Source organism: Marmota marmota, unplaced genomic scaffold, assembly GCF_001458135.2.
Source record: "Marmota marmota marmota unplaced genomic scaffold, marMar, whole genome shotgun sequence".
NCBI classification, from domain to species: domain Eukaryota; kingdom Metazoa; phylum Chordata; class Mammalia; order Rodentia; family Sciuridae; genus Marmota; species Marmota marmota.
The window spans coordinates 15,826,660-15,851,293 of NW_026000005.1; the positions used below are offsets into that span (position 1 = coordinate 15,826,660).

At 33.8% G+C, this 24,634-nt stretch overlaps 1 protein-coding gene across 5 annotated transcripts in view; it reads right to left on the bottom strand.

The window, feature by feature from the left end:
* Dnah7 (dynein axonemal heavy chain 7) overlaps window positions 1-24,634 on the bottom strand; it is a 304,117-nt gene that overhangs the window by 177,705 nt on the left and 101,778 nt on the right. For all 5 annotated transcript variants that reach the window (XM_048808207.1, XM_048808205.1, XM_048808204.1 and 2 more), the window contains 3 exons: window positions 8,546-8,739; window positions 6,985-7,183; window positions 4,225-4,365 (listed from right to left, as the gene is read on the bottom strand). In XM_048808207.1, the coding sequence (XP_048664164.1) occupies window positions 4,225-4,365; window positions 6,985-7,183; window positions 8,546-8,739 (534 nt within the window). The remainder of the gene's footprint in view (window positions 1-4,224; window positions 4,366-6,984; window positions 7,184-8,545; window positions 8,740-24,634) is intronic.

Genomic DNA, 24,634 nt, shown 5'->3' on the forward strand with positions numbered 1-24,634 from the left:
AATTAACATTTCCTAAGTAACCACTGCATCTGCCCTATTCACCCTTTGAAATTGCAAACATGTTTCTACCTTCCTGTCTCTTTTTCTTTACACATACTCAATTCTATCCTTCAGACTTCTTAATACAAATTGAGGTATATAACATCTACACCTACCACCAATGTCACAGAAATAATTAATAGAACAAAGTCATAGCGAACACCTGTATTGTTTGATTTTAAACCATATATAATACATGATTATATACTGTTTTTAGTGCTGGAAATTGCTGATCCCACTATCCCTACTACATATCACACCAATTAATACTGAATATCAAAATAAGAACTAAGGACCTAGTCTACTGCTATATATTGTTTGCACACATTGTTGCTATCATTGGGCTGCCCTACCCCCAAGCAGTAGAATTTACTAAATAATCAAAATCAGAGCTGAAAGCAATAAAATTGCAGCAAAAAGAAATTCAAAAAACAGACAAAACAAAAAATCAATTATTTGAAAAAACAAATAAAATCAATAAACCCTTAGCCAACCTAATGAAGAAAAGAAAGAAAACTCAAATCACTAAAATTCACCATGAAAATGGAGATATCATCATAGAGACTAATGAAATACAGACAGTAATCAGAAACTACTTTGAAAATGTATACTCCAATAAAATAGAGAATCATGACTACGTTGACAAATTTCTAGAGACATATGACCTACCCCAATTGAAACAGGAAGACATAGAAAATTAAGCAAATCAATTTCAAGCAATGAAATTGAAGATGCTAACAAAAGCCTACCAAGAAAGAAAAGCCCAGGACCAGATGGATTCTCAGGTGAATTCTACCAGATCTTCAAAGAAGAATTTACACCAATCATCTTCAAATTATTCCATAAAATAGAAAAGGAGGGAACCCTTCCAAACTCATTCTATGAAGCTAATATCACCCTGATACCAAAACCAGACAAAGACACATCAAGGAAAGAAAACTTCAGACCAATATCCCTCAAAAATATAGATGCAAAAATGCTTACTAACATACTGGCAAATCACACACAGAAACATATTTAAAAAATAGTGCACCATGATCAACCTTTGAAAATGGAAAGACCTCCCATGTTCTTGTATTGTCAAAATGGACATACTATCAAAAGTCATATACAGATTTAATTCAATTCCCATTAAAATTCCAATTTCTATTTCATAGAAATAGAAAAAGTAGTCATGAAATTCATTTGGAAAAATAGGAGGCGCAGAATAGCCAAAGCAATCTCCAGTGATAAAAGTAATGTGGGAGGCTTCACAATTCCAGACCTTAAATTATACTACAAAGCTTTAGTAACAAAAATGCCATGGTATTGGCACAAAAGTAGATTCAAAGACCAATGGTACAGAATGGAAGATGCAAAGACATACCCACATAAATATACCAGACATTACCTATGTCTCATACCAGACAAAGGCACCATAAACACACATTGGAGAAAAGATAGCCTCTTCAACAAATAATGCTGGGAAAACTGGAAATCCATATGTAACAAAATAAAATTAGACCCCTATCTCTCACCATACACAAAACTAATTTCAGACCTTGTGCCTACTAAAAGAAAAAGTAGGCCCAACTCTCTATTATCATGTTGGCTCAGGAACAGACCTTCCTCAATAAGACTCCTACTAAAGTGCAAAAAATAAAATCAAGAATCAATAAATGAGATGTCATCAAACTAAAATGCTTCTTCACAGCAAAAAGGAACAATCAAGAACCCGAAGTAAGAGCCTACAGAATGGGAGAAAATCGTTACCACCTCTACACCTCAGGTAGAGCATTAATTCCAGAATATACAAAAAAAAAATCAAAACACTTAACACCTAAAATACAAATAACCAAATAAATAAATGGGCAAAGAAACTGAACAAGCACTTCACAGATGAAGAAATATGAATGCTCAAAAAATATATGAAAAAGTGTTCAACTTCTCTAGCAATTAGAGAAATGCAAATTAAAACTACACTGAGATTCCATCTCATTCCAGTCAGAATGGCAATTATCAAGAATACAAGTAACAATAAATGTTGGCAAGGATATGGGGAAAAAGGTACTCTCATACATTATTGGTAGGGCTGCAAATTGGTGTAGCCACTCAGGAAAGCAGTGTGGAGATTCCTTGGAAAACTTGGAATGGATCCACCATTTGATCTAGATATCTACTCCTGGTCTACATCCAAAGGACTTAAAATCAGCATACTACAGTGACGCAGCCACATCAATGTTTATAACAGCTCAAATCACAATAGCCAAGCTATGGAAACAACTTAGGTGTCCTTCAGTGAATAAATGGATAAAGAAAATGTGGTATATATACAAAATGGAATATTACTCAGCCATAAAGAAAAAAAATATGACATTTGTTGGTAAATGGATGGAACTCGAGAATATCATGCTAAATAAACCAGTCCCACTGATATGTGCATGCTAACCAATAACAAGGGAGGGTAGGAAGGGGAAGTATACAAGTTCATTGGATTAGACAAAGGGGAATGAACTGAAAGGAGGGGGTATGGGAATAGGAAAGACAGTAGAATGAATTGTACATAACTTTCTTATGCACATATATGAATGCACAACCAGTATAACTCTACATCATATTCAACCATAAAAATGGGGTCAAAATTGTAATGGATTGCAATCCATGTATTTAGAATATGTCAAAATATACATACTGTCATGTAATTTCTTGTAAAAACAAGAAATAAAAAAAATACTATTTTCATCTATACGTAATTTGGGAAGAATTACAGGCAAGTAATTTAAGCACAGGACCCATTGAAATGGGAATAACCTACACTGGATCTTCCTGTTACTGCCTGCTTGGCATAAGACTATAGATGTAATAAACACCACATTAAATCTGAAGAAATTTAGAAGATGCATAAACACTTGTCTTGGTGAGTGACAAAGTTGGTTGAATGGGTCATAGGGCCAGGGAGTAGGAAAGGAGATCCCAGGAAACTATGCTCTCCCCACTAGCCCGACTTAGTGAGAGAGTAATCCCTCTGTATAGGGAGGTTGGTGAAATGGTAGCTTAAGAATGAAAAGACAAAACAAATTCTCTGACCCCACTGAGGATAGAGAAAAATGCACGTGGCAAACACAGCCAGGGCCCAAGAAATATCCCCCAGTGCTTACTGCTTTTAGGGAAACCCTGAGTCCCCATTGCTCTGGTTTTTGGGAAGAAAGATGTTTTTCTGAAAAATGTCTACAACCTGACTTACACCCTTAATTCCTTCCTGGAAAGAAGTAAGTAACATGTTGGTAAACTGCAGTAATTTAAGCATGTGCTACTCAGCTTCTTTCTCTTTGGGATCTGCCTACCCACAGAATCATGTATCCCTCCTAAACTCGGACACTTTCTAATGTTCAACACTGCCTTAGCACTAAAGACATACCAAATACCATGTCAAAAAATGTATTTAAAATCAGTGATTTTTAAACTAAAGATCTACAATTGCTAGGCTGATGGGTCAACTGTAAAACTGGTTCACTTGAAATCCTATCTCAAGGGTAAGATGTTTGATTAAGTCTAATTTTGCTTTTTAGTTAATAACAGCCATCCAATTAATTTTTAATTCAGATATATGAATATATTAGAATATTTAAATATTTAATAATAAGCATCATTCAAAATATCACTTATTCAAAATCAATACATTAAAAAAATCAAACATCAAAAAATAGTTAAAATAAATCATCTGATCTCTTGTCTATATAGGATAGTTTTATTCAAGGCATAAAAGAGAATTTTATTATTCTATATCTGTAAATCTTTATGAGTTTAGGGGGAAGTTTCTTAGTTGTTTTGTTTTTGGTGGTGCTGGGGATTGAACCCAGGGCTTTGTGCATGCTAGGTAAGCACTCTACCAACTGAACTATATCCCCATCCTTTAGTCCTCTATTTTTAAAGGCACACAAATGTATATAATTACAAGACTGAGGATCAAATACCCTTAAATTTTGCATAATGTGAATAAACAAGTGGTTTAGACATAAGTTTTAAATAATTATTTTTATAAGTTTTTTTGATCTATTTGTGATATAATATTTTTATTTAAGGAATCTATAGTTTTACTTGTAGCATAAAATAGATTTTATGTGGACTGTCTTTGTTCTATTTTGTAAAATAAGTATATTCTGACAGAGGCAATTATTGAAAAAATTTGGGGTGATAAAAGCTTACCTCTAGCCCCAGTGGAATAGCTGTTTGTACTTCTTTTGTCCAAAAGGTTTGGGATACACAGAGAACAGCCTGTCCAGGCCATTCTCTTACCCAATTAATTCGTTCATTTTTTGTATAGGCCAAAATCGCATCTAGAATTACCTAATTAAAAACAAAATGCTAAAAATGAACCATTCTGAAGAAGTTATAAAATGAAGAGTTAAACTCCTAAAATAGACTAACTAAAACTGCTCAACTTTTTAGAACATTCTTAACTAATTATGGAAGATTCACATAAAGTATCAAAACTCAGCTATCTAAACTCAATTTGATTCACATACTTGTTAGCAAAGCAAATATATAACATTTACTTTTGCTGATTCATTGTCAATTTGTAGGAACCACAGTAAATCAGGTAATCATGTGACAAGTTTTAGCCAAAGACATTCTATCAGTTTGGAGAAGCATGAGTAACTTTATTACAAAATACAAATTCAAAAAAATTCCAAAATGAGATCAATCAAATTTAAGGCTAATGATTTTCTTTTGGTTTCATCAGATTTTCACTCAGCCACGTGCATATGTGAAGAACCACAGTGTTCTAAAGTGTCCTATGTTCCAGACCTCCCTCCCTCCCAATCCTGTATATTGTGACTCCCAAGGTAATGATGACAGGAACAGATGTGTGAATTCTGTCATGGAGAGTTGAGAGCTGTAAAGCTAAGAAGTCTAATTTATGTACTTTGCTGCATATGTTCCCTGGACTGGTATGTCTACTTTTTGTACCAGCCATTAGTGGGGAAACAGTCCAGTCTATCAAATGTATCAACCAAAAGTAGTAACGTTCTTTGACAGGTGTATGAATTTCAAGAAAACTGTCAAAATTAGATGTTTTAGAGAAACATATACAAATGGTTCAAACTTTTGGGATTTCTAGTCTATCTGGGAGATTTATAAAACCAAACAAAGATAAAGGACAGAGTGATGGTGATCGATAACAACAACAAAAAAAATTTCTAAAACCCAGAAGCCAGAAAGGGCAGGTAAAAATGGACAGCTAACTGAAGGATGGAAGAAATAAAAGAATAGAAAGGCAGAGCTGAGAAATGCCAGGATGGAGTGAATATGCAAAGGACACTGTGGGGAGAACAAGAAGAAGACATTAAAATCTGAATCACAAAAAGGATTATATGTAGTTAGATGATGAGAAAAATTATTATATAAAATTCCAAAGTAGCTTATTATTGTATCTATGAATACTATGTTCATAGTATGTACTTATATATGCAATCCCATCGCAAGCATGCAAATACATATAGTACAACAGAATAACACACATATCTCCTATTTATAGTATTTTATGTTGCATTTACTTGATTATTTTACCAACAAAAACTTGCACATGAGTGTTTTGTGCAGATATGTATTTCCTATACAATTTCTTGCTACCACATCTTAATGCTCTAAGGTGGCAGCCAAAATATTTTCTCTAAGCACTTTGACAAACAAACTTAAAAGAATAGTTCAAATAGTAACAGGCATGTCTACAAAAATGAGTTATAACTGTATATGACATCAATTAAGAAACCATATAACTCAATTTAATGCTGCCAAATTCATCTGCATTGCTAATGGCTACATAAATAGTCATGCTATTTCTCAATACTTATCAAGGTCTATGGAAATTTATTTTTCTTTGGCCCAGTGGTCCTACACATGAGAAGTTATCATAAAAAAATAGCTAGTTCAATCAAACAAACCAGCTATATTTATAAATACATTCATTTTAATGTTATTCATAACAGGGAGAAAAAGGGAAAATGGCAAAAGATTTTACATTTACTGAAAAATATTATTAGGGGACATATTAAAGCTATATTTAGGATAAGAAAAAAACCTTAAGATACTTGGGTGACATTAAATGCCTAGATTCTAATAAATTTCTCCAATAATATGAAAGAATATAAAAAAATTAAAAATTAATTAATTATGCTCCCTTCCCTCTCTGTCTTAATCATGATTTTTATTCTTTTTTTTTTTTTTTTTAGAGAGAGAGAGAGAGAGAATTTTTAATATTTCTTTTTTTTTTTTTTTAGTTTTCGGCGGACACAACATCTTTGTTTGTATGTGGTGCTGAGGATCGAACTCGGGCCGCACGCATGCCAGGCGAGCCCGCTACCATTTGAGCCACATGCTCAGGCCGATTTTTATTCTTTATGAAAAACTTAACTTGAATACTAAGCCCATATCATAGAAAAAAAATTTAAGTGCTCAATCTATTTGTGAGAATGCCTTGAAATTCTCTACTAACATAAAATATAATTGAACTAACAGTGTGATTTATGAAATGTGGAAGGCATGAAGTCGGCATTACTTGAATGATATATTATGATTTTCTGATGTTAGTATCTATTTTACATAGAGAACAATAAGATTCATATCTATCAAGGAGATTGATGTGAACATATAGAGATGTGCTTCCAAGGCAAGACTAAAATAGTTCATGTAAACAAAAGTGTATCTAATTGATGATGAAAGCATTATCATGTGGCTGTAAGAAATAAGACAATACATTATTAAATTCTTGGGTAATATGTATGGTATTTTGTTCTATTTCAAGTGAGTCACTACAAAATAACTACCTTAGACTTTAAGCATCTATTACACTTAAAATGGTAATTCTATTTAAATAACAACACATATGTCAATGATAAATTTGTAATAATATTAACACTTTATAACTTTTTTCTAAAAGCAATAATAAGTATAACCAGTTATTACCTTGTGGATGGATTTAATCATAATTCTTTCTAACTCAACCAACCATTTCTCCACTTGACCTCTGGCTTTGGCTGTTGAAATGATATCTGTGAGTTCTACAACTTCTCCTTCACTACTCTTCATATGAGTAATATCTAAAGTTTCTGTAAATTCTACCCTTGCAATTCCTTCAAAACATTTCTTCAAGTGAGGTTGCACCCTTTCAAAGAAAAACATTAAAGAATTAATCAAATTAAAGCAATCCCTAACATTTTAAAATTAATAAATGTGTACTCAGTGTTAGGCCTATGGAGATGAAATACTAAGCAGAAAAGAAAACAAAAACAAAATAAAGAAAAACAAAATAAAGCAAAATACCAAGACAAAATATCTGCTTAAATGGGTTATACAATCCAGTTAAGGGGTTAGTACTAATTGAATAACCACAAAAATATCTGTGAAAGTTACAATTATAATAAGATCTATAAAGGAGATATCCTTAAGTCTTTGCTTTTAATATAATGAATTGAAAGATGCCAAAAGTAATAAAACAACCAAACGAATTTTAACTCACAGCTAAGTACACTAAGCTGAAGAATCTTCAAGTGCACAAAAGTAGTCATTTCAAGTGGAGTCTTTAGAAACTGCTTTAAAATTATGGACTAAGTTTAGTACTTTACAGCTTATTAAATCAACTGCTTTGGCATACTCAACTGTTAGTCTATTCAGTATACTATAGATGGGACTGACTACACCCCTCATTTTGGGCACATTGCTAATAACCAGTTGCATTCATCTTTCAAATGGGCAAAAAGAAGCAGAGTATAAAATTCAAATGGAACCTAAATTTGTCTTTTTTTTATCTGGACTACGTGACGCCTTCTTTGAAGGCCCAAGATATAAAATAAACAAATTTGCTTAACAAATATATATATTCACTCCGTTCTTTATATCAGATGCTCTTCTAAGGATTGAGGAATCAACAGTGGGGAAAAATAGCCCAAACTTTCTATAATCATAGAGTTTATATTATGTTAGAGGAAGACAATTAGCACACAAATAAGTAAATTACAGAGTATACCAGGTGACAACAAGTAGGCAGAAGGAAAAATAAGGAAGCGAAAGGAAGTCCAGGAAGTGCTGGAGGCATGACATTTTAAGTAGCATAGTTTTGCCTGAGTTTGAATAGGTTTCTACACCACCTCTAGGATGTAAGGAATAAGTCCGTGCACATTTGTGTAAGGAGCATTGTAGGCAAAGGGAACATGTATGCTGAATGAGGACACTGCCAGTCATGGCAAGGCTACTAACTTTTACTTTAATTGTGAGGAAGAAGAGGAATGTGTCCTGAAAAAATTCTGTTAGAAATTATCTGATCAAATATGAAATCCATTCTAAGGTTCAGCATTGGGGAAAATATCATTGAATGATATTACTAGTTTTTAATAGTTATTCAAAGTTGTTTGCTGATAATATCTAGAATATTCTTGAAGAAAAATTATCATATAAGCATGATTGTATATAATTGTTTATATACACATATAAACTTAGACATGTATGATAATACATGTAACTTACTTACCTAGTGGGATCTTTAGTCTCCGATAGTATCTCAAGAAGTTCATCATTCGACAAGAAAAAGAATCTGGGGAAGAAGAGACGTTTCTTTTCCAAATATTCATTAAGTCCTTTAAGAATGAGTTCCAAAAGTTCATTAGATTTTTTCAGTCTTTCCAGCATTCTCTCAATAGTTACCACTGACAGAACACGTTTATCCTAAAAATAAGAGAAAACCCTCAACTTGAAAATATTAGATAACTAATTTTATTTACTTTCATATTATATTTAGATTACATATTTTTATTCAAATGAAGATTATGTAAATTTTAATATGAATATTTACTTTTTAAATCAGTCTTGCATATTCTAGGTCTAACAAGCCTCTTTAGTCATCTAAAAAGTCATGTTGACTTGATCCTCAGACATAATAATGTTCACTATTTCTTATTCTGAGTTGGAAACTATAAGAGTAAGAGAGAAGAAGACACAGAGAGAGATGCAGAGAAAAAAAGACAATATACTATCTGAACTTGCAAGAAGGATGGGGGGTGGTAAAGAATAGGATGAGACATGTTCTTTTGTCTTTTATACTTTGAGAAAATGTACCCTAAATAGTAAGTCATCATTATAATGAAAGTTTTGAATATTATTGCTATCAGTAAAATAATCCAAATTCCTGTTTTTAAAAACTACAGGTAATAAATAAGTATTGTGGGTAGTGGAGAAGTTTTCTACAAACTTTTATAAACCACCACCCTTGGAAGCAACTGTGCTTGCTTGAGGACTTAAGTTCAAGGTGTGTTCTTCCTGAGCTCCCAAGAGACTAAAACTGGCCCACCTTGAAAGCATGGACATGAAAGTGTCACTCTGAGCTATCTCCTTCAAAGTGATTCAAACAGAATCAAGTATTTTAAAAAGAGGTTTTTTTTTTGTTTATTTTTGTACTTCATGATTCAAAATAAGAATTATAACCAAAAGTTAATCTTAAGAACTCTATTTTTAAAAAAGAATTTATTGACTTCTCAGAATATCCATACATTAACCACTGGGTTTATGAAAATCTTCAGAAATATATATTAAAATACAATCTAGATATAGTTGAAATAAAACTCTTTTTTCCTTAGCACATGATTGATGTCATCCAGGTCTATAATTGGTTTTATAATTCCTAGCTCAGTGTTCATGGAAAAATTCTTTACTAAGAAAGCTTTAAATACAAGAGATTTCAATTATCAGGCCAAATAAAAATTCCATCAGAATACACTAGACATTTATTACCATCACAGGGTATTTGAGAAAATTTATATGAAATTGAAAAATAAAAGAACATCATTTAAAAAGAAACATTGAATTTTAAGATTAACTATTTAAACTTATTTTGGGTGTTCAGTCACAATGGAAATATCAACCAAAAATGTCAGCTATAAACTCTTTCCTATAAAAATTTATTCTATTTCAAGAGTCTCTAAAATACATTTTTGTTAAGGTACTTTGTGACTGAAAAAATATACTTTTCTGCTTTATTTTGAACTTTACCAATGTAACTTGAAAAGAATGTAAGCAAAGGACAAAACAATTATCGTTATTCATTTTCTTAATAAAACAAGAACATACTACGATCAAATCAACTTATCTTTAAAGCATTTTATTTCCTAACAGTTTTGTGTTTCAAATGAATATTAGGTACACACACTCACACACATACATACACACACACACACACACACACACACCAGGACAAAGACTCAGGCCATAGTTTAAAATGTACAATTCATCCAATACATAATAGAGTAGTAGTCCTATATTCCTAAATCCAAAAATCAAAATGGTGTTCTTCAAGCGCCACCTTCTGGAAAAGTATTATTTTGTGTGTGTGTGTGTGTGTGTGTGTGTGTGTTTTAAAAGCAGAATTGCTGATCAAAGGGGAAAAACTCCTTTCAGAGAGATAAATAATATTTGTTTTTCTCTTGTCCAAATAATTGTCTAAATAATTTCTTGTAATGTTGCTGTAATATTTAAAAGCTTGAAATTTAGTTTTTAAATAACAAGTCACATTCCTTTCTCAAAATAATATAATTACCAAACAACAAACAAGCAAGCCAAAAAATCCTGGAAAAACTAAGCATTCAGTTAAAAATTTTTTACTACAGGTTGAATATTCCTTATCTGAAATACTTGGGACCAGTTTTTCAGATTTCAGAGGTGGGTTTTTTTCTTTTAATTTGGATAAATTTTACCTGTTCAGCATCCTTAATCTGAAAATTCAAAATCCAAAATAAAAGTTTTGCATTTTGGAATATTTCAGGTTTTGTATTAGGGCTCAGTCTGTACTAAACCCAAGGTCAAACCAATCAGATTAGCTCAATGACTGAAACAAAAATGCCACTTCTAAATGAACATAGGCAATAATCTGTGTACTTCTGTATATGGACTTCAGAAAAAATACGAAGAAGTAATCACCTCATGACTGAAATATAAACACTTTCACCCTCTCCCAGTGAGAACAGGAATATACCAAGGACTGCTGCAGATAAAGGAAAGGCCCTAAAGTGGGACAGAACTTGTTTCTATCTCACATTCTGCTTCTTAGTACCTGTGTGACCTCAGATCATGGCTTGATCTCTTTTCTTAGCTATAAAAGGGGGAGAAGAGCTCTCAAAGGTAGCATGAGAACCAAATTAGCAACATACTTGAAGTGACTAATATTGTGCACATACACTTAAAATTTCCCCTTCACTTCCCCTCCCCTTCCATGCCTGGATGAGAGGGGGGAGTAAAAAGAGGGGGCAGGCACTGACTCCAGGGAAAAGGGGCAAATGAGACACTTAAATTGCTTCATCCATTTCAATGGAATTAAAATTAACATTTGATAATCTGCAATCCTTCAAGAAAGATATTTATCATAGTAAAATAAAACTGACTTTGAATCCCTTTGAAGTATCACCATAAAATCCTAGTACAGAATAAGCATTCTGTGAATATATGTTGAATAACTGAGGAATGTAGGCAGGTGAAGCCTGTAGCCATACAGAGGAGCTCAAGAAACTTCCACCCACTACGTGGTACCAGGCTGGTACTGATTGCCTATGTTCTCAATATATAATAATAAGGTGTGAAAACAGGAAACTACTAGAAACTTGGAACTTGGTGTGACTTCCTTGACACTTTATGTCTCCTGGAGGGAAAGAAATGAATTATTACCCGTCATACATTCTGATTAAAGAAATAATTTTATAACTTTCACGTGTCTTCTTTTGCTTCATAAGCATCACCAATTTCATCAGCTTAAATAATGATCTATAGGTTGATTTGATATTTCCTAGCCAAAGGACTATGCTAACATAGGCCTGAAACTTTAATTTGGGTATACAGAAAGAGTTTTCTAACTACTGCTACCAGAAAGCTTCCACAGAAAACACAGTTGTATATACTACACAGAATTAAACTCAAGCTTGATTGGTCAACTTTTGGAATCATAACCTCCCTCATCAGAAATTCCTGGACAACAGACAACTGCTAAGAACCTCATTCACTAAGAATGAAAATGTGGGTCAAGCAGAGCCTTAAGATCCCCTGCAACTTTGATTCTTTGACTTAATCAGGAGAAGAAATTCTTTCATTTCAGACTCAGAATATATTTCAGGGTTAATCCAGATCTCAGGGTCCACTTACCTAAATATGAATTTTCACAGAAGGACTTTCAGAATAAATTCAGAATTGATTCAAGAATTAACCTCAGTTGTTCATTTACTCATTCAACAAATACTTGCTGGGGGTCTGGCTGTGTTCAGTCATTATTTTCAGTGCTTAGGTGATAACAGTGAACAAAACAAAGACCCCAGCCTCCACAGGGGAGTTGGACAACAAATAACAAACATACTGATTTGAGTAGTCAGGATAGAAGATCAAAACAGCTGCAACATTCCCTTAAGCCAAAGCTAAATCTAGAGCAAGGCCCTCACTCTCTTCAAGAATTCTATGAAGACAGAGAGCTGAGGAAGCTGCAGAAGAACAGTTTGAAGTTAGCAGAGAAGGGTACATAAATTATACATAGGTTTAGCTCATTTTATTGTATTTCATTTCATTATGCTGCACAGATACTAAGTTTCTTACAAATTGAAGGTCCATGGAAAGCTTGTGTAGAGCAAGTTTATTGGTATAATTTCTTCCCCAACATCTTGTGCTCATTTCTCATCTCTATGTCACATTGTGGTAATTCTCACAATATTTCAAACCTTTTCATTATTATTATATCTGTTACGGTAATCTGAGATCAATGATCTTTTATACTTACTATTATAATTGTCTGGGGGTAGCACAACCTCACCCATGTAAAATGGCAAACTTAATGAGTGTGGTATGTGTTCTGGCTGCTCCATCAATTGACCAGCCCCCCATCTCTCTCCTTTTTCTTAGGCCTCTCTATTCCCTGAGACAACAGTATTGGAATTAAGACACTCAATAACACTACAGTGGTCTCTAACTGTTCAAGTGAAAGAGTGACATATCTTTTACTTAAAAATCTATAAGTCATTAGCTTAGAGAAGGCCCACTGAAAGTCAAGATAAGGTAAAAGGTAGGCTTCTCATGCCAAACCATTGGCCAAGAAGTAAATGGAAAGGAACAGTTCCTGCAGGAAGTTATATGAATATAAAAAAGTGAAGCAGCTCTAAACTGATGTGGAGAAAGTTTGAGTAGTCAGGATAGAAGCTTTGGTATATGTACACAATGGAACATTACTCAGCATTAAAAAAGAATAAATCATGGCATTTGCAGGTAAATGGATGGAGCTGGAGAATATAATGCCAAGTAAGCCAATCCCAAAAGACCAAAGGCTGAATGTTTTCTTTGATATGAGGACGCTGACTCATAGGCAATGGGGCCAGGGAAGCATGGGAGGAATGGAAGAACTCTAGATAGGGCAAAGGGGAGGAAGGGGAAGGAAGGGGGCAAAAGGGTAGGAATGATGGTGGAATAAGTTAGACAGCAATACCCTAAGTACATGTATGAAGACATGAGTGGTGTGAAAATACTTTGTGTATAATAGGTGACTTGAAAATTGTGCTCTATATGTGTAATATGTAATGAACTGCATTCTGCCATCACGTATAACAAATTAGAATAAATAAATAATTTAATAAAAAAAGAAGATCAAAAAAGCTGCAAGATTCCTTTAAGCCAAAGCTAAATGCAGAGCAAGGCCCTTACTCTCTTCAATTCTACAAATACAGAGAGCTGAGGAAGCTTCTGAAGAAAAGTTTTAAGCTAGCAGAGGTTGGAACATGAGGTTTAAGAAGACAATCTCTCTTCAAAACATAAAAATGAAAGGTGAAGCAGCAAGTGTTGATATAGAAGCTGCAGCAAGTTATCCAGAAGATCTGGCTAAGATAACTGACAAGGGTGGTTACACTAAAAACCAGATTCTCAATTTAGATAAAATAGTCTTCTATGAAAGAAGATGCCATCTAGGACTTTCATAGCTAGAGAGGAAAAGTCAATTCCTGACTTCAAAGTTTCAAAGGACTGATTCTGTTAGAGGACAATGCAACAGGTGACTATAAGATAAAGCCAAGACACATTCATCATTCCAAAAGTTCTTGGGCCATTGATAATTATATTAAATCTCTGCCTGTGCTCTATAAATATAAATAAAAAACAACATCAGGATAACACACGTCTACATACAACATGAATTACTCAATATTTTAAGCACACTGTTGAGAACTACTGCTCAAAAAAAATGCCTTTCTTTTTTTTTTTCTTTTTTTTTTTTTGCAAGTTTTTTTTTTTAAATTTTTTATTGTTGGCTGTTCAAAACATTACATAGTTCTTGATATATCATATTTCACACTTTGATTCAAGTGGGTTATGAGCTCCCATTTTTACCCCATATACAGATTGCAGAATTACATCAGTTACACATCCATTGATTTACATATTGCCATACTAGTGTCTGTTGTGTTCTGCTGCCTTTCCTATCCTCTACTATCCCCCTTCTCCTCCCCTCCCCTCCCCTCTTCTCTCTCTACCCCCTCTACTGTCATTCATTTCTCCCCCTTGTATTATTTTTCCCTTTCCCCTCACTTCCTCTTGTATGTACTTTTGTATAACCCTGAGGGTCTCCTTCCATTTCCATGCAATTTCCCTTCTCTCTCCCTTTCCCTCCCACCTCTCATCCCTGTTAAATGTTAATCTTCTTCTCCTGCTCTTCGTCCCTACTCTGTTCTTAGTTACTCTCCTTATATCAAAGAAGACATTTGGCATTTGTTTTTTAGGGATTGGCTAGCTTCACTTAGCATAATCTGCTCTAATGCCATCCATTTCCCTGTAAATTCTATGATTTTGTCATTTTTTAATGCAGAGTAATACTTATTACAGTTCTTTGAGACCACCTACACCAGCCTGCGCAGGACTTTGGCTCACAGTAGGCCCTGGTTCACCACTCTTCCTACGGGACAAACACTGGCCAGAGCCAAGCCTCTGGCACAGGACCGCCCCTTCGGTCCAGCAGACTACCATGGGAGTCGGCCAGGCCCAGATCTGTCCATGCTGATTTGTGCAGGACCCAGGTCCAGGGTAAGTCAGAGTTCACCCCACCCCAACCTGGGAGCCTAAGCCTAACCCACTTCCATCTTGGGACACTGTAGTCATTGCCATAGCCTTCCCTACATAGTAGCCCCTAACTTTTGGACAACAAACAGGGCCTACAAGCAGCTGCATCTCAGAGCAGGTATCCCAAAAGGGAGTGTGAGGCCCATTCTTGCAGTCCCTTCTCTGTAAGACATTGCTTCCATCTCGGAGCACCTTAACTTACCTTGAGTTACCTCTGCTATTGCAGACCTAAATGAGCAAACACAGGCAAAAATCGATCATTCCAACAATGAGATAAGAGAGCAAATACAGGTAGCAAAAGATTACTTCAAGAGAGATATAGACTCTGAAAAAAAAAGTCAGAAATACTTGAAATGAAGGATACACTAAATCAAATAAAAAACTCAATAGAAAGCATAACCAACAGACTAGATCACTTAAAAGAAAGAATGTCAGATAATGAAGACAAAGTATACAATCTGTGAAATAAAGTTGATCAAACAGTGAAGATAGTAAGAAACCATGAACAGAACATCCAAGAATTATGGGACAGCATCAAAAGACCAAATCTAAGAGTAATTGGGATAGAGGAAGGCACAGAGTTTCAAACCAAAGGAATGCACAATTTCTTCAATGAGATAATATCAGAAAATTTCCAAGCATGAAAAACGAATTGGAAAACCAAATACAAGAGGGTTACAGGACACCAAATATGCAAAATTACAACAGATCTACACTAAGGCACATTATAATGAAAATGCCTAGCATACAGAATAAGGATAGAATCTTAAAAGCCACAAGAGAGAGGAATCAGATCACATATAGGGGAAGACCAACTCATATCTCTGCAGATTTTTCAACCCAGACCCTCAAAGCCAGGAGATCATGGAACAGCATATACCAAGCTCTGAAAGAAAATGGATGCCAAACAAGAATCTTATATCCAGCAAAACTAAGCTTTAGATTTTATGATGAAACAAAAACCTTCCATGATAAACAAAAGTTAAAAGAATTTACAACTAGAAAGTCTGCATTACAGAACATACTCAGTAAAATATTCCAAGAAGAGGAAATGAAAAACAATGATGAAAATCAGCAGAGAGAGGCATTACGCTAAAGGAAAATCTAATCAGTGAGAAACCAAGTCATGTTAAATTCTAAAAATAAACAAAAATGGCTGGGAATACAAATCATGTCTCAATAATAACCCTGAGTGTTAATGGCCTAAATTCACCAATCAAAAGACACAGACTAGAGATTGGATCAAAAAAAATATCCAACAATATGCTGCCTCCAAGAACTCATCTTATAGGAAAAGACATTCACAAACTGAAGGTGAAAGGTTGGGAAAATAATACCACTCACATGGGCTGTGGAAGCAAGCAGGGCATCCTCAGATCAAATAAAGTAAACTTCAAACTATGTTAATGAAAAAGGATAAAGAAGGACACTACATACTGCTCAAGGGAAACACACACCAATAAAACTTAAAATTATAAATATATATGCCCCAAACAATAGAGCATCTATAGTCATCAAACAAACTCTTCTCAAGATCAACAGTCAAATAGACCACAACACAATAATTTTGGGTGACTTTAACACACCTCTTTCATCACTAGATATCTTCCAAACAAAAGCTGAACAAAGAAACTATAGAACTCAATAATACAATCAATAACTTGGATTTAGCTGACATATCGAGAATATTTCATCTTTCAATGAGAGAACACACTTTATTCTCAGCAGAACTTGGATCCTTCTCTAAATAGATCATATACTATTCCACAAAGCAACTATTAGCAAATACAAAAAGGTAGAGATACTACCCTGCATTCTATCAGATCATAATAGAATGAAATTAGAAATCAATGATAAAATAAGAAATGAAAGCCACTCCAACACCTGGAGACTAAATAATATGCTACTGAATGAACAATGGGTTGCAGAGGACATTAAGGAGGAGATTAAAAAGTTTTAGAGGTGAATGAGAAAATAGATACAACATATCAAAATCTCTGGGACACTATGGAAGCAGTTCTAAGAGAAAAGTTCATTGCATGGAATTCATTCCTTCAAAGAATAAAAAATCAACAAATAAATGGCTTAACATTACATCTCAAAGCCCTAGAAAAAGAAGAACAATCAACAGCAAAAGAAGTAGAAAACAGAAAATAATTAAAATTGGAGCTGAAATCAATGAAATTGAAACAAAAGAAACAATTGAAAAAATTGATAGAACAAAAAGTTGGTTATTTGAAAAAATAAATAAAATTGACAGACCCTTAGCTATGCTAATGAAGAGAAGGAGAGAGAAAACTCACATCGTTAATGTACATGATGAGAAAAGGAAATAGCACAACAGACACTACAGAAATACAGAAGATAAATAGAAATTATTTTGAAATCTTGTACTCTAATAAAATAGAAAATATCAAAGGCATTGACAAATTTCTAGAGTCATATAATTTGTCCAAATTGAATCAGGATGATATACACAATTTAAACAGAACAATTTCAAGTGATGAACTAGAAGACACCATCAAAAGTCTACTAACCAAGAAAAACCCAGGACCTGATGGATACACACCTGTGTTCTACAAGACTTTTAAAGAAGAACTAATACCAATACCCTTCAATTTATTTCAGGAAATAGTAACAGAGGGAGCACTTCCAAACTCATCTATGAGGCCAATATCACCCTGATTCCAAAACCAGGCAAAGACACATCAAAAAAAGAAAACTTCAGATCAATATCTCTAATGAACATAGATGCAAAAATTCTCAATAAAATTCTGGCAAATCGAATACAAAAAGATCATACACTACAATCAAGTAGGATTCATCCCAGGGATGCAAGATTGGTTCATCATACGGAAATTAATAAATGCAATTCATCACATCAATAGACTTAAAGATAAGAATCATATAATCATCCAATAGACACAGAAAAACCTTTTGACAAAATATAGCACCCCTTCATGTTCAAAACACTAGAAACATTAGGGATAACAAGAACATATCTCAACATCATAAAGGCTATCTATGCTAAACCCCAGCCCAACATCATTCTACATGGAGAAAAATTGAATGCATTCCCTCTAAAAACTGGAACAAGACAGGGATGCCCTCTTTCACCACTTCTATTTAACATAATTCTTGAAACACTGGACAGAGCAATTAGACAATAGAAATTAAAGGGATACACATAGGAAAAGAAGAACTCAAATTGGCACTATTTGCTGATGATATGATTCTATACCTAGAAGACCCTAAAAGTTCCACCAGAAAACTTCTAGAACTAGTAAATGAATTCAGGAAAGTAGCAGGGTATAAAATCCACACCCATAAATCAAAGGCATTCCTGTATATCAGAGATAAATCCTCAGAAATGGAAACGAGGAAAACTATCCCATTTACAACAGCCTTGAAAAAAAATAAAATAAAATACTTGAGAATCAACGTAACAAAAGAGGTGAAAATTCTATATAATGAAAATTACAGAACCCTAAAGAAAGAAGTCAAAGAAAATCTTAAAAGATGGAAAGATTTACCATGCTCTTGGATAGGCAGAATTAATATTATCAAAATGACCACACTTCCAAAAGCACTATACAGATTGAATGCAATTCTGATCAAAATCTCAATGACATTCCTCGTATAAACAGAAAAATCAGTCATGAAATTCATCTGGAAAAATAAGAGACCCAGAATAGCTAAAGCAATCCTTAGCAGGAAGAGTGAAGCAGGTGGCATCACTATACCAGACCTTAAACTATACTACAGAACAATAGTAATAAAAACAACATGGTATTGGCACCAAAACAGATTGGTAGACCAATTACACAATAGAGGACACAGAGACTAACCCGCAAAATTACAATTATCTTACATTAGACAAAGGTGCATTGGAGAAAAGATAGCCTCTTCAACAAATGGTGCTGGGAAAACTGGAAATCCATATGCAACAAAATAAAATTAAACCCCTATCTCTCACCATGCACACAACTCAACTCAAAATGGATCAAGAACTTAGGAATAAAATCAGAGACACTGCACCTATTAGAAGAAAAAGTAGGCCCTAATCTCTATCATGTAGGATTAGGCTTCAATCTCCTTAATAAGACTCCTGTGGTGCAAGAATTAAAATCCAGAATAAATAAATGGGATGGACTCAAACTAAAAAGTTTATTCTCAGCAAAAGGAACAATCTGTGAGGTGAATAGAGAGCCTACGTCTTGGGAGCAAATTTTTAACCCTCACAGATTAGATAGAGCACTAATATCTAGGGTATATAAAGAACTCAAAAAGCTAAACACCAAAAAAAAAAAAATAACCCAAACAACAAATGGGTCAAGAACCTGAACAGATACTTCTCAGAGATGATATTCAATGAATCAACAAATACATGAAAAAATGTTCATCATCGCTATCAATTAGAGAAATGCAAATCAAAACCACTCTAACATTTCATCTCACTCCAGTCAGAATGGCAGCTATTATGCATACAAACAACAATAAGTGTTGGTGAGGATGTGGGGAAAAAGTTATACTCATACACTGGTGGTGAGACTGCAAATTGGTGCAGCCAATATGGAAAGCAGTATGCAGATTTCTTGGAAAATTGGGAATGGAACCACCATTTGACCCAGCTATCCCTCTCCTCAGTCTATACCCAAAGGACTTAAAAACAGAATATTATAGGGACACAGCCACATCAATATTTATAGCATCACAATTCACAATAGCTAAACTGGATAATCAACTTAGATGCCCTTAAGTAGATGAATGGATAAAAAAAATGTGGCATATGTACACAATGGAATATTAATCAGCAATAAAAGAGAATAAAATCATGGCATTTTCAGGTAAATGGATGGAGTTAGAGAAGATAATACTAAGTGAAGTCAGCCAATACCAAATAACCAAATGCAAAATGTTTTCTTTGATATAAGGAGGCTGATTCATAGTGGGAGAGGGCAAGGGAGCATGGGAGGAACAGATGAACTCTAGATAGCGCAGAGGAGTTGGAGGTGAAGGGAACGGGCATGGTTAGAAGTGATGGTGGAACATGATGATCATTATTATCCAGAGTACATGTATGAAGACCCGAATTGGTGTGATAGCTAAAGCAATCCTTAGTAGGAAGAGTGAAGCAGGTGGCATCACTATACCAGACCTTAAACTATACTAAGAACAATAGTAACAAAAACAGCATGGTATTGGCACCAAAACAGTTTTTCACATCTTTGTATATAACCAAAGATATGAAAAATTGTGCTCTATATGTGTAATAAAAATTGTAACACATTCTGCTTCATACATAAATTTAAAAAAATGTTTAAAAAATAAAATTAGGGTAAGAAGATGGAAAATAAAAATAAATGAATAAAACACAAAAAACTTTGCCTGTGATTGAATTAAAGTGCAATTTATTTTCCAAACTCATAAAATATTATTACTCTTATTATTTCATTGAAGTATTATTTGAATTGTAATAATAAAATATATTATAATAGTAAAAAAAGACAAATATTACTGTTCTTTGACAATGCACCTGGTCACGCAAGAGCTCTAATGGAGATATACAATAAGATTAATGTTGTTTTCCTTTTTGCTAACACAGCATGTACTTATGCAGCCCCAGGATTAAGGAGTAATTTTGGCTTTCAAGTGTTAGTATTTAAAAATACATTTTGTAAATCTATATCTGCCATAGAGAGGGATTCTATTGATGGATGTCGGCAAAATAAATTGAAAATTATTAGAAAGGATTCACCATTCCAGATGCCATTAAGAACATTTATGAATTATAAAGACAGATAAAAATATTAACACTAACAGGAGCTTAGAAGAATGACTCCAACACTCCTGGATGACTTTGAGGAGATCAAGACATCAGTAAAGGAAATAACTACAGATATAATGGGAAAAGCAACTTGAATTAGAAGTGGAGCCTGAATGTGTACAGGAACTGCTGCAATCTTATGCAAAACTAACAGATGAGAAATTGTTTCTAATGGGTGAACAAAGAAAGTGGCATTGTGAGATGGACTCAACTCCTGGTGAAGATGCCATAAACACTGTTAAAACAATAACATAGGATTTAGAATATTATATAACTTAGCTGATAAAGCAGCAGTAAGGTTTGAGATATCTGACTCCAATTTCACTGTGGGTAATATGTTATCAAACAACATTTTATTCCATAGAGAAATATTTTGTGAAAGGAAAGGTTAATTGACATGGCACATTTCATTCTTATATTGAGAAACTGCCACAGCCACCCCAAACTTTAGCCACTACCATCTTAATCATCCAGCAACCATCAATATAGACACAAATCCCTCCACCAGCAAAAAGATTATAACTTACTGAAAGGTTCAGATGATGAATAGCACTTTTTAGCAACAAGTAGTTTTAACCTATGTTATGTACATTTCTTTTTAAAAACATGCTACCACTCAGTGAGTTACAGTAGAGTGTGAATATAACTTTCATATGCACTAGGAAATAAAAAAATTATGACTCAATTTATTGCAACGTTTACTTTTTTGCAGTGGTCTGAATGGAGATTAAAATATCTCTGAGTTAGAAGATGGCAGATACTTCAGAAAGGACATGGGGATAAAGAGTGCCCCCCAAAATGGGTCAGTTTTAAATAGGGTGTTCAATGTGAGCCTCTTCAGACAGGTAATACTCAACAAAGATTTCAAGGAAGCAAGGTATTGTTCTGTAGATATTTAGAGACAGAACATCCCAGGAAGAGGAGCTGGCAGGTGCAAAGGCCCTAGGGAAGAATGTTCTTGATATGGGTTACTGAAAAAAGAAGAAGGAACCAGGGTGGCTGGAATAAAGCATGAAGTGGAAATTTAAAAAAACAGAGAGACTAAAAGTGGATTTCACAGATAAAGAATTTCTCATTTAATGTAAACTTGGCAAAGAAGTCTTTCTCCCCGATGCTAAAATGCCTTAATCTAATAAGATAATCAATACTGGAATTCTACCAGCAAAGCAGAAATTAAGAAATGAAATTGTGTGTTTTATTGGATGAATTGTTGAGAACTGTCACTTCCATTTTCATTCCTTAATTCCTAGATCCATGTACTTTGCCTATGAGATAAACCATATATTTGGAGCTCCTGAGAAATATATTCTCTAGAAGTATACACAAATTCATAAGTTGTTCTCTACCCTCAGGCACAGCAAATGAGACTTCAATGTGAGTCATTTCAGTTTTTAAATGGTCAGTGCTCATAGTAGGACCTGTAAATCACAGGTCTGTCAATTGCATCATTTCCTATATGAGTTCCTAAGTAGAAGCAATGTTGTGTGGAAACTGTGACTAGGAATAAGTCATTCAGTTGGTAAATGAATGAAAGTATTGGCAGAAGCTTGGGGATGGAAAAAGAAAAATCTATCTAGTGCAAATTATTGCTTTCTTCCCTATTGAAAGAGAGCCAATGTATTCAATTCCCTCTAAATGGCTGACTGGTCCCTCCAGGTGTGGCATCAGAAGCACTGTTAATTTCTGCTATTGGCAGCTCCAGCATACAGCAATGTTGGGGATGGGAAGGGGCATCTGTGATTGTAAAACCTTTCCATAATTTCCATTCCTGCTGTCATGTCTTCTTTGTTTTTACCTAGAGTGACCACACATCCCAGTTTGATACAAGGAGTTCTAGTTATGCGTGCTATTCTAAATTAATTATTAATTGCTTTAAGCCTCAATATTTCTCTAGTTTGTATAATATGTTTGTTACATGATTATCCTATTTTATAACTCACTGCACACATACTGGCATAAGCTGGTTGACATTCACAAAATAAGTCAACTAGTCAACAGGTAACCAAGTGTCCCCTTTTGCAATGGTACCTTATTAAGCATTGGCATTTAGTCTATTCTGTGATCCCTTATATACTTCTTCTCTGTTACTAATTCTCTAATTTTGTTTCTTTTAAGTCCTTGATTTGTACAACCAAGTTTGCTAATGATCATAATCAATGTAGATACTTTTAGTCATCTTTCTTTCTAAGCAAGGTTTAAAAGCAAAAAAAAAAAAAATAATAGTCTCATTGAATTTATAACCCACTGAAAAAATTCCATTTCTTTAAGGTCACCCAAGAAGGATATAATTTCCCTTTTTGGAAGGTGTACATATATTCTTTATAGATATTTGTAAACTAGTCTCTAATTTCTTAAAATTATATCAAGGATCTTCTATCATTTCAATATCATTGAGATAGGCCATCACAAAGGCCAGGTTTGGTGAGCAAAACAAGTAAAGAGTACCACTCACACTCCTTTACTAGATCATTGAAACCAGGATTTCTTATAGTATACTCACATCAACACATTTGACCACATCTAACTTAGGTTCTTTCCTCTTTAGGTAAGAACCATTATAAGTGCTGCACATATTTCTGCAGAGCTCTATCAAAGCTTCTAGCAAGAAAGGATCAGCAGTTTGAGGTTCAGGGTAACCAGTGTCAATCAAATAGAATAGCCTTGGTGTCCATCAACTGATGAATGTATAAAGAAAGTATGGTATACACACACACACACACAAACACACACACACACACACACACATACTGTGGAATACCATTCAGCCATAAAAAGGATGAAATCCTGTTATTTGTAACAACATGGATGGAAATGGAGATTATTATGTTAAATGAAATAAGCAGGCACATGATCTCACTTATATGTAAAATCTAAAAAAGTTGATTTCATAGAAATTGAGATTCGAATGGTGGTTCCCAGAGGCTGAGGAGAATAGTGGGGAAGGGAGGGATGAGGAAAGGTTGAAAAATGTGTACTCAGTTATAGTTAGATAGGAACAGTAAGTTATGAAGTACTATTATAATTATGATCATATGGATAATAATAATGATGTACTGTATATTTAAAATTCTAGAAGAAAATATTTTTAAAGTTTTTAATTATAAAAAATGACAGATAGTTTAACTTGATTTAAATATAATACAATGTATACAAGTACAGAAATAGTACATGGTACCAGATGGATATGTATAGATGTACTGGTTTTATGCTTTTATGTACCAGTTAAAATAAATTTAATTAACTTTAAAAAGAAAAATAAAATAGACTACCACATATAGCACCAAAAAAAAGCCATATCAGCTGTGATTGTAATTAACTGTATAAAAATTTGGCTCAAGTAGCATTACTTAAAAAGAGGTAAACCTATTAAAGTAATGTAAGACTATTTCTGAATATTTTCTTGTCAAATCATGTAGTTGGTATCAATAAAATATAATCAGTAGTTAGAATTATAGACATAACTTTCAAAGTTTAATAAATATGTGCATATTTCTATTTCAGGTTAGGAAATTTAATGATAGTACTTCTGTCATACAGTATTCTATTCAATCAAAATATCAATGCAGAGGCCTGCATTCATTTAATGATATAACTATTATTTTTCTATTTTTATCTTAACTTCAGTAACACACAAACCATGCTTCATATACAGAAAGAAATGTCTTCTGAAGT